The following is a 10,516-nucleotide window of genomic DNA, read 5'->3' as shown; positions in this document are numbered from 1 at the left end:
GTTATGACATATTTAGATACCTTTCCTATGACCAAATACACTAAGCCATTATCAACTGTATAAACCAGGACAAAATAGTATTTGTAGTTTTTATTTATATTCCATTTCATGAACTGGGCAAACCCTGGATCCATCTGTATTTGCTTTCCACCCCACTCATGGAATCTACGTAGTAAGGCTGTTATTTCTTCAATTATTATAACTAATGAATCATCATTGTAGTAGTTCTTACACAAAAAGCATTAGTGGGTCTCGTTTCTGACTTTCTAAATACTGTTGCAAAACTTGTTAAAAACTTCATATACTATTAACTTCTGTTTTGTTTTTCAAAGATTGCATGGTATGAAAGTTTAATTGATGTACGCACAGTGGATAAACAGAACACCTGAACTATCTTTGTGGCTGAGTTTTTTACCTTCAGAAGACCACCCACATTTTTTTTCTTGACATTAATCTCCATTGGGAACAGATATCCAGGATCACTTTGCCCATTGGGATACATTTGATGAGATACACTTGCAATGTGGGTACAGTGGATTCCTATAAGACTTAAGAAAAACCTCGTTTTCCCTGCTTTCTCCATCCCCACGTATGCATATGCATGAACAGGACTTCTGACCATTAGGGGAATACAAAGGGCACACCAGCTTCACTTTCCCCCACAGGACTGAAATGTTCTCTGTATATTGTGATGGGTCAGAATTGGGCTGAATTGAGCCCTACAGGAACCTTCCACATGCAGATGCTATACCCACATTGTGAGTGCCCACTGTTTTGGGGTCTAATGACCACCACCTGTGATGGTGCAACTGACTGCAGTTCTAACACAGGCTCTTAAGATAGAGGTTGTTTGGAGGGATGCTGTCATTCACCCAGTCTGAGTTTATGGCTGCATGCAGAAAATCTGTGTCAAAGGCAAAATGTTATGGGCTGAAAATCAAAGCAGTGCATTATGGGTAAGCCAGCCATGAGTTGGTTATCAGACTATTTACCTGTCTACTATGATATAATAAAAATTTAACTGCAGTTGTCAATGAGAGAGACTTCTTTTGTCCATTTTGGAAACAATAAAATGCTTTAAGAATTAATACTTTAATCCACTCTTAGATGGAGTTGTAATAAGCAAACATCAATAGAGATGGGCACGAACCAGAAAAAAAATGGAACATGCAGTTCGTGGTTCATCACGTTTCATGAACCGGTTCACGAATTGGTTCGTTTTGGTTCGTGAAAATGTCACTTCCAGGCCAGCAAACCACCACTTCCGGGTCAGCATAAGGTCACTTCTGGGTCAGCAGAAGGTCTGCAGGAAGTCCATCCCCTGTTGCCTAGGAAACTGATTGATCGGCGCCAGGCTGTCTGCAGTGATGAACTGAAAAATGAACCAGCCTAAAGTTTGTGGCAGTTCATCAGAAATGGGATCGTGCCCATCTCTAATTATCAACAAACTCTCAGAAGATACTTTGTGGAAGAACCACTATGGACATAGCTGCAGGCGCTATCTCTTCCCTGTATTGTATACAATATGATGCAGAGCTCTTAAATCTATTATTCAATTTTATGTCATAATTGTTTCCCTAAGAGGATGATCCTAGATGCAAACTGTCTATATAAAATAATCTCTTACCATATTATGGCCTTTACATAACACAAATTTACAATAAAATTAAAGAAATAATTTACATTTACGTCATAGTTTACTTACCAGTTATTTCTTGGAAAATAATTTTTAGATATATGTTTGTTCATTAAAATAAAAAGAAAATATCAATAATTACAGATCAAGTTATTCAAATTATATTAAAAAACAATTTTAAATACCAGTAGAAGTGTAAAACTAAGTATTCCAAAATATTTTCTAAATAATAATCTGTATTTATAATACAACCATTTAATTTACAGTTATGGATCAGATATTAGATTACTACAATACAATCCATCATACACAGTATCTTCATAATTCTGGACCTAGAACCAAGATAACATTCAGTAGATTGTGTCCATCATTTTCTCACAGAGGGGATAAAAACACAAATATGATCTAAAAACTGAAGCATGTACTCCTGTTTGTAGGCTGGTAGTTAAGCAGCTTACAGTGCCTGTTCAAAAAGGCGTAAGTTACTTATTTATGGGTTTCAAGCTTCAAGCTTCACATTTTGTGCTATTTTTGCAGCTTTCGAAGGTACAGATTCTTTTTTAGGTGGCTTACATGTTTGTTAACAGAAATAGCATTTTAATCCTTTTAAAAAGTTGGTCAATGATCCACATTCATTTTCCTTTGGATTATCAAATACGTTGATATAAAAAGTTTATAACTTGCAATATTCTTAAAACTGATGTTCAAGATGATTCAACCCCAAATCTTTCAGCTAATACAGGTAAAGTATTAGTAACTAACAAGGTGTTCATTTTTAAAAGAATGGAGTTGTTTTCTTTTGGTCAGAATGGATTAAGCCGTATTCCTGTCCCCAAGGGAGAGAAGGGATTCACTTTTGCCCACATCAATGCATCATTTAGTGAAATAGCAGACTTTCCATCTTCAAGAAAAAACACTGGACCCTAAACAATGAAAGAAATTCAAACACAAACAGGTAAATATAAATTTCATTTACAGTACTTTGAGACAACAACCATTGTAACAAAAAGTCCTATCCTTGCCCTGATTTGAAATGAATACAAATAGGGGAAAAGCCCATCTTTCAACTGAAGATCACACTCATAATAAACTGACTTAAGAGGAAACTGAGGCTTCCACCCTCCTTACAGAAACATTCCTGGGCCAGTTTTCTCACCATCCAGAAGCCCTTCTGCCATCTCTCTCTCTCCCATGCCCTCCTCTAAAAGGGTATGCTGGCTTCAAAGGAATCTCAGCAGTTCCAAGGTAAGTGGGGAGCTGAGAGAGCTGTTCTCCTTTGGTTCAGATTAGAGATGGGCATGAATCCAATTACGACCCAAAAAACACACGAACCAGGCCGGTTTGTGGTTCATGAACCACTGTTCGTGAAAGAGCCTTTCTACGAACTTCCATGAACTTGTTACTGGTTTGGGCTCGTTTGGGTCATATTGGGAAAGGGACAGTTTAAATGGCCATTTCGAGGAAATGGCCATTTAAACTTTTCCCTACAGCTTGCAAGTGGCAGGGCCCTTTAAATGGACCACAAACCCCAGCCCCAGCTCCCCACCCCCGCACATACCTTGATGACACCTGCGGCCTGTGGCCTCCTCCCCCTCCTCCTGCAAGGCCATTTTTGGCCTCCTCCGCCCCTGCGCAGGACCGCAGAGGGACAGAGGAGGCCGAAAACAGCCTTCCTGTCCCTCAAATGGCTGCACGCAGAGCGGCGGAGGAGGCCCGCAGGTGGACGGAGGTCGAAAACGGCCTTGCCGCCCCTCAAATGGCTGCCGTGCAAGTGGCAGGTCTCTTTAAACTGCCCCAACCCCAGCCCCCCCAGCCCCATATTTACCTTCCCCTGTGGCACACGGCATCCTCCCTCTCCTCCCGTGAGGGGCAGGAAGGCCATTTCCAGCCTCCTCCGTCCTTCTGCAGGCCCGCAGGGCAGTGGTGGAGGCCGAAAACGTGGCAGCAGCCATTTGAGGGGCAAGAAGGCTGTTTTCAGCCTCCTCCACCACCCTGTGGGCCCGCAGAGGGATGGAGGAGGCCAGAAATGGCCTTCCTGCCCCTCGTAGGAGGAAAAGGAGGATGCCGTGTGCCACAGGGGAAGATAAATATGGGGCTGGGGTTGGGCAGTTTAAAGGGACCTGCCATTTGCAAGGCAGGAAAGGGCCGTTTAAACTGTTAAATGCCCCTTTACCTGCCACTGCTAAGTGGCCGGAAAGGGGTATTTAAACCCCATGAACCACGAATTGGTTCGTAACTGGCCCCAGTTCTGTGCCAGTTCGCAGTTCCTGGTTTGTGAAAATCCACGAACCTTATGGTTCAGGGTTTTTCTGGTTCGTGCCCCTGTCTAGTTCAGATATACTTCTTGAACCAGAGAACTCAAGAGCTGAAACTCTTATCTTTGTATTGAAGACAAGGACTACAAGTTGCTGAGATTATTAGTTTGAACCCTGGAATCCAGAACAGAGCAATACCACTATTTATTGCAAATAAAGTTTTACAGAGAACCTGTTTCTGTTAACTAGTACCTGTATCCTTAATCCAGTCAAGCAAGAGATATGACCATCTGAGTGACTAGGAAGGTTAGAGCCTGTAACATAATCTGGTCCTATCATTCCTTTCAGTGGTTCTTCTTTTAATCGAGATACTAGTGTTGCATAAACCTTTTGTTGCAATTCAGATGGAGGTGTATATGATAATTCTTCAGTAGATCTGTGAGAGAAATACATGATGTATATTTACACAAAATTCTAGTGCTGCAAGAGACCAACTAAATGTGAGTTAAAAAAATATCTAAAATTTCACACAATTCTTGCTACGTTAGTCCCCGGTTAAAGGGAAGGCGGATCACAGAATTCAAAATATCCAAATTTCTGTTATGAATACTTACTTGTATATTGACTGTGTACAAGCTCTCCAAGCATCTAGTTCCTCAGAGAGTTGTTCAATTTTCAAGGGTACGCACACCTCCCGTCTTTTTAAAAGCTGGCTGGAAAAATGCAGCAGCAAGTTTTGAAAGTTTGTCATATGTTCTAGCTCTATATGATGGAGATTAACTCAATTGCCATAGTATGAATAACTCAAATAACATAGTATGATATATTTTATCTCACACACAAAAATATAGCAAAGGTAGAAACTTTGCAATCTTTTCTGCAATCCTTACCCAGCGTCAATGGGGAACATTTTGCAAATCTTATAAACATCAAGGAAAAATATTTTAATAATTGTAAGAGGACAATCTCTAATATATAAAAGGCAAGCCGTGTTGCCAACGACTCTTTATTCCTGCAGGCACACACCACAGTAATAAGTGAGTCAACAGCAACACAGTTTGCTGTCTCATTGCCACAGCGGCTTCCTTGGGGCCTCTGGAGACTCGGGAAGGTCTGGCATGTTAGCGCAACCCTCCAGAAGCCCAGGAAGGCTGGCACAGCAGCACAGCCCTCTGGAGGCCGTTGTTTACACAATGGGCTTGGTTACTAGTAATAATAATAAATAACCTCTTACAATCAGCAGGCCTTACTAATAGCCAAGAACCCTTTGTGCTTTGATCATCTGTTCTCTTGGCCGGGGAAGGTTCCCACAAAGAGAAATACTTGAGGTTGATGGCCTAGATGAATTGTAAAACAGCAAGCTGACCTTGACTGCCTGGACACCCAAATAATGCTTTTCCATTACTTGGAACAAATCTTCATCTTTAGCAGCCATCTTTCAATTCCATCTACACAAATTATTATTCTACCGTAAAATACAACATAACTACGTAAAAAAAATCCCAATTATTGTCCAGTATTAAGATGGAAAACCTCAGACCTCCCTTCCAATGAAGAACATGATTGGGTTTTGTATGCCAGAGATAAGCTCCAGTTAAGTCAAGGTTAAATGGTCATTGCACAGGACTTGTAACTGCTGTTAAATTGATTAAAGGTACATTTGATCTGGATTAGTCACATTTCAAAAGGACTTTTAAATTTTTCAAATCCTAACAGGATGTCAGAGGCAGTTTGTGGAAATTAGTTTTGCAGTTAATGGTAAACTGGGATTCCAGATTAATTAACTTTGTGGAACAGGTAAGTATATAAAGCCCCTCATAATCCCAGCAGAGACTTTTTGATGAAACACTTGTACAAACAGAGCTTGTTACCTTGTATATTCATAAAGTGCAGGTACGATACTAGTGTACTGTCTTCTAACAGCCAGCAAAGCACCAATATAACCACACAATATTAACAACTCATTTCTGAATCTGAAATAAAATGGTAATAAAAAACAACAGTGTTCCTATTATTCTGCACCATTAATTTTGCAAGAGGATTATTAACAATCAAATACCACGTGCCAGTTAGATAGCTAAAGAGATACCACTCCAGCTAAAGACTGTTTCACACAAAAAATACAGAAGAATTGCTGGAGAAGCAATGCTAATTTTTTTTTGTTTTCAGAAAAGAAAAGACACAAAGCAAAGGACATGCAGGTTTTCTCAAGCCTGGCATTGATGAATGAATGCCTCTATCTACCAACACCGTATCTTTATGGAAACCTGCAGAAAGAAGGCCCAGAGAGGCCTTCCTAAAGTCAGCACAACTGAGCATATCCTAGTTCGCCCATGTATTTTGTTACCAATAATACTACCTTAATTGGTGCACAGAAGTGCTATTTCCAGGGGTCATTTCGTAGAAAAAGGGCTGCAGGAACTCATTAGCATAACTCATTAGCATATGCCACATCCCTTGACCAGGCCAAAATGGCTGGGATTCGGCTGCTGCCAGAGGGGAGTGTTCCCCCTCCCAGCACTGACCCTATCTGGACAGTTTGGGCCCCGATCCGGGCCAAAATGGGCCCAAAATGGCAAAAAATGTCCATTTTGGCCCATATCAGGGCATAAACTGGGACTGGGTCAGTGCCGGGTGGGGGAGGCGTCTTCCACCCAGGACCAACCTGTTCTGGATGATTCTGGCTCCAATCCGGGCTGTTTTGGCCATGATCCAGGCTGACACGGGCCCAAATGGCCACAAGTGGCCATTTTGGGACCATTTTGGCCTGGATCGGGGCCTAAATGGCTGGGATTGGATTGGGGCCAGGCAGGGATGCATTCCTCCACTCAGCTCCAACCTGATCCAGGCCATTTTGGTCCCAATTGAGGCCTAAACGTCCCCAAATTTTTCAAAGTCAGGTGGGCGGGGCCACCTGACTGTTGAAGGAACTACCGGAATGGCGTTCTGGTGCTCTCCCTGGCTATTTCACTTGAAATATTCTTTACCACTAGAAATAAAATACTTTGCACATATTGCCACTTCTATAATTGAAAGCCTTGTGCTGGTTATCTTCAATGGTATTAGATTCATTTTGGTTATGTCAAAGCTATATACTTGTTCACTTTTTTCATCCTAGTTTTAAAAGAGAGGAAATGCCATTTATTTATTTACTAGCTTGATACCCGTGCTTCACTATGGGATTTAACTACTTTAAATCCAGCTATAATACTTATGGGTATGTAACATTTTTTTGGTTGGGGGGGGCGGGTTGAGTTGGTTTTGTAGTATAATAGCATAGTACCTGAGCTTCACAAAGGTGTTTGAATAAAGCGAAGCACGCTGATGCTGAAAACTGATGACGTGAATTTTGAAATGTAACGTTTATTGAAGAGATTCTAAAAGGAAATATTGTAGTGCAATAAATAAAGTAAAAAAAGACATACAACCAGGGTTTTTTCCTACTGAAGAACCTCTTTGTAGACCACATTGGTGGTTTCCCCCCCACGTGCTAGAATCACCAGGCTGCTGGTGAGCTCACTCTGCAGCAGGCCACATAGAACTGCCCGTGTGAGAAGCAGTCCTCCCTCAAGTCAATTCCTGTCACATTCAGTGTTTGACCCTGGGATTTGATGATCGTCATAGCAAAGCAGACCTTGAGGGGGAACTGCAGTCTCTTGAACTCAAAGAGGTTCTCTGATGGTATGAGTGGTATGAACACCGACTTCCCCCCGAGCACTACCGGTGAACAATGTGGCCTTGATTACGTTTCTGTGGAGGGCTTTCACTTGCAGTCTGGTGCCATTGCAGAGTTTGGTTGGCTTGTGGCTGAGAAGCCAGGAGGGTTGAATGAGTTCAGGAACTCCACTGGTTAGTGGACCGCGTCATCCATTTGCACCACTGAGTCCACAGATCTGTACTCCATTTCTGCCCTTTTGAGGGAGTTACGTTGTGTTTCACTAATGATGACAGCCTTGTCATTCTTGGGGGTCAGAATGGCATGCTTGCACAGTCAGTCCATTGACTTCTCCATGAGAGTGGTGATATCAGGGTATATCGTGGCTGTTAGGTCTGCTAGGGTCCTCACTACTGTGCCCAGGCCTGCAGGGGTGGTCACCTTTCCCTTGGGATACTCTCCATCACCTATTTTTAGTAGGAGTTCAGAGAATTCCCCAGCAGACCTCTCGCCTCCCAAATGGACCTTCATGTTCTTTCTTAGTGAGAGTCTCCTGATGAGGGGCTACAGATATGATGCCTTGACACACGGTAACCTCGTCAGCTCAAGTTCCCCTTGGGACTACTAGCAGAGTCTGCCAGAAGTATCCAGCCAGCAGCACAGTGACTCCTCCCATCACTTTCTCATTGCCCCTGATATCTTTGAGGGTTATATTCAGTTCCTCAAAACACCTCTTGTGCACCACGGTGCTCTCATCCCAAACAATAAGCTTACAGATCCACAGCACTTGGGCCATGTTGCTTTGTTTTGAGATGCTGGACAGGGATGTTTCTGCATGGATGAGGTTAAGAGGCAGCTTGAAGGTAGCGACAGATCATATGCCGTGCCTGAGTGAACCTTGACCTTCCATGGAAGTGAGCGCCTCTCTACACTGCCACTCTGTGCACCTTGGGGTGATCTTGCTGGTACTTGGCCACTGCTGCTTGGTGCACCACCAGAGTACTATGTGCATATGTTGCTTCCTCCTTTTATCATTGGTGTATCTTGCATGATGTCTGCCAGGAGGCTTCTTGGAAGCAGTAAGAAGTGATGGGTGTGAGAGGTGTGAGGTGGAGTTGGACTGAGGGAGAAGTGGTGTGGTGGGCACTTTGACAGGTTCATGTGAGAGGTTTGCATTGAAACGGCCCCTAGTGCACCATCTTCCCATGAACATTTAAAAACTCAGTTGCCATACTGACTTTTATATAAAATCCCTATTCAGGAGTCTTGTACCATCTTTCTTCAACTGTCTATAGTTTCCTTGACCTGATTTTTACCCCAGAACACAGAATTCTAAAACTGACCCATCAGAGAGAGGGAGGTGCAAGCAGGCAGGCCTCACAGTAGGGTTGCCTGGTCCAGGTTGAGAAATTCCTAGAGATTTGAGTGGTGGAGCTTGGATACAGTGGGGTTTGGGGAGGGGCCTCAGAATGGTGTAATTCCATAGTCCACTCTCCAAAGCAGCCATTTTCTCCAGGGGGACTGATCTCTGTCACCTGCAGATCAGTTGTAATTCTGGGAGATCTAACAGCCACCACCTGAAGGCTGGCAACCCTACACCACAGGGAGATTGGCAACCTTAGTGAACTTTTAGGGGAAGATTGGGAGGTCAATTTTACCTCAGAAAACATTCCATGACTCTCTTAGCAACTGCATACTGTTTAGAATGTTGGGCTGCGCCCCAATCAGGCCACATATGCAAATGACCTTGAAAGCTAGCCCAATCAGGGAAGAGTGGCCAAGTTGGCAGTTGGGGGTGAGAGACAGGCATCTGCCTACCAGCCGCACAGGGAAGCTGTATCCCTATGGAAAACACATTTTACCCCCTTAGGGGGCAAATTTCTTAAAATCCCTTCTTAGTGAGCTTCTACATCACAAAAGAAACATTCTCCCCAAATTTCACGTTTCTAGTTCCAGGGGTTTGGGTGGGTGTTGATGAGTCAGTCAGGACACTTGTCTTTATATATATAGATTTATTATTAAATGAGAGTGGCAAGAAAAATGTATTATATGTTTTAAAATAATTTTGGCATCTTATTTATTTCCTGCACAGAATTGTGCCAAGAGGTACTGGGCCCCACCAATACTGCCCGCCCCCGCCCCCCAGCCATAAGCAGCTAGGGTCAGCTGAATGCCACCCAACACTGAGTGCCCTCCTCATGTCACCCTCATCGCCCTTACCATACAGCTGATAAACAGCTGGCTTTGATGAACTTCCTTCTTCAATAGATGCCTCAGCGTGCTCACCAAGTTTTCCTGCTCATGTCATATTTTAAAAATCATCTATTTTGTTATTTATTATAAAACTTAAAAAGTAATCAAAGGTACTTATATGTTTATTTTCAAATAAACATCTCTCTGGTGCACACTGCCACCAGAAAGTGGTGTATTTATTCATTTTTAGAAGACACACAGTTAAATAAAGTAATAAAAATAGCTGAAATTCACTTACTCAGCTATAGGGAGAATTATACTTACTCGCTACATTTATGCAGCAACAGCCTCTCTGTGCGTATATAACTGAGAAGATCAAGAAACGGACAGACAGAGTCAAGAGTCCAATCGGAGCTACTGATTTGTTCTGAGAATAAAGGGAAACAAAAAACTAAACATCTGCAGTACAAAGAAACAAAGCAAACAAACATAGATCGTCTCCCATTATTTAGAACCATACCTTTGACATACTGAATGCCTATAGGAAGTGCTTTCTCTGGTTCTAAAGTTAACAAATAATACTTCATTGACCCAAATATATTTCCTTCTGTCTGAGCTGTTTCTGCTAACCGCATACATTCTTCTACATCTGGTAGGCCGCACTGAAAAGGAAAACATGTATAAAAGGAATAAATGTCATTTGAAATGTGGTGCTGGAGGAGCGTTCTCTAGATACCATGGACAGCCAAAAAGACAAAATACGTGAGAACTAGATCA

The 10,516-nt window shown here is 42.5% G+C and overlaps 1 protein-coding gene across 1 annotated transcript in view; it reads right to left on the bottom strand.

Moving 5' to 3' along the window:
- Positions 1–1,915: 1,915 nt before the first annotated feature.
- Positions 1,916–10,516, bottom strand: part of WDR17 (WD repeat domain 17) — a 70,455-nt gene continuing 61,854 nt past the window's right edge. Inside the window, exons 25-30 of the mRNA XM_054989996.1 lie at positions 10,260–10,401; positions 10,064–10,166; positions 5,763–5,864; positions 4,506–4,604; positions 4,144–4,327; positions 1,916–2,559 (exon numbers count right to left, since the gene is read on the bottom strand). Of these exons, the coding sequence (XP_054845971.1) occupies positions 2,440–2,559; positions 4,144–4,327; positions 4,506–4,604; positions 5,763–5,864; positions 10,064–10,166; positions 10,260–10,401 (750 nt within the window). The 3' untranslated portion in view covers positions 1,916–2,439. The remainder of the gene's footprint in view (positions 2,560–4,143; positions 4,328–4,505; positions 4,605–5,762; positions 5,865–10,063; positions 10,167–10,259; positions 10,402–10,516) is intronic.

The sequence above is a fragment of the Eublepharis macularius genome, chromosome 10 (assembly GCF_028583425.1).
Source record: "Eublepharis macularius isolate TG4126 chromosome 10, MPM_Emac_v1.0, whole genome shotgun sequence".
Lineage (NCBI taxonomy): Eukaryota > Metazoa > Chordata > Lepidosauria > Squamata > Eublepharidae > Eublepharis > Eublepharis macularius.
This window is presented reverse-complemented; position numbering and strand designations above follow the sequence as displayed.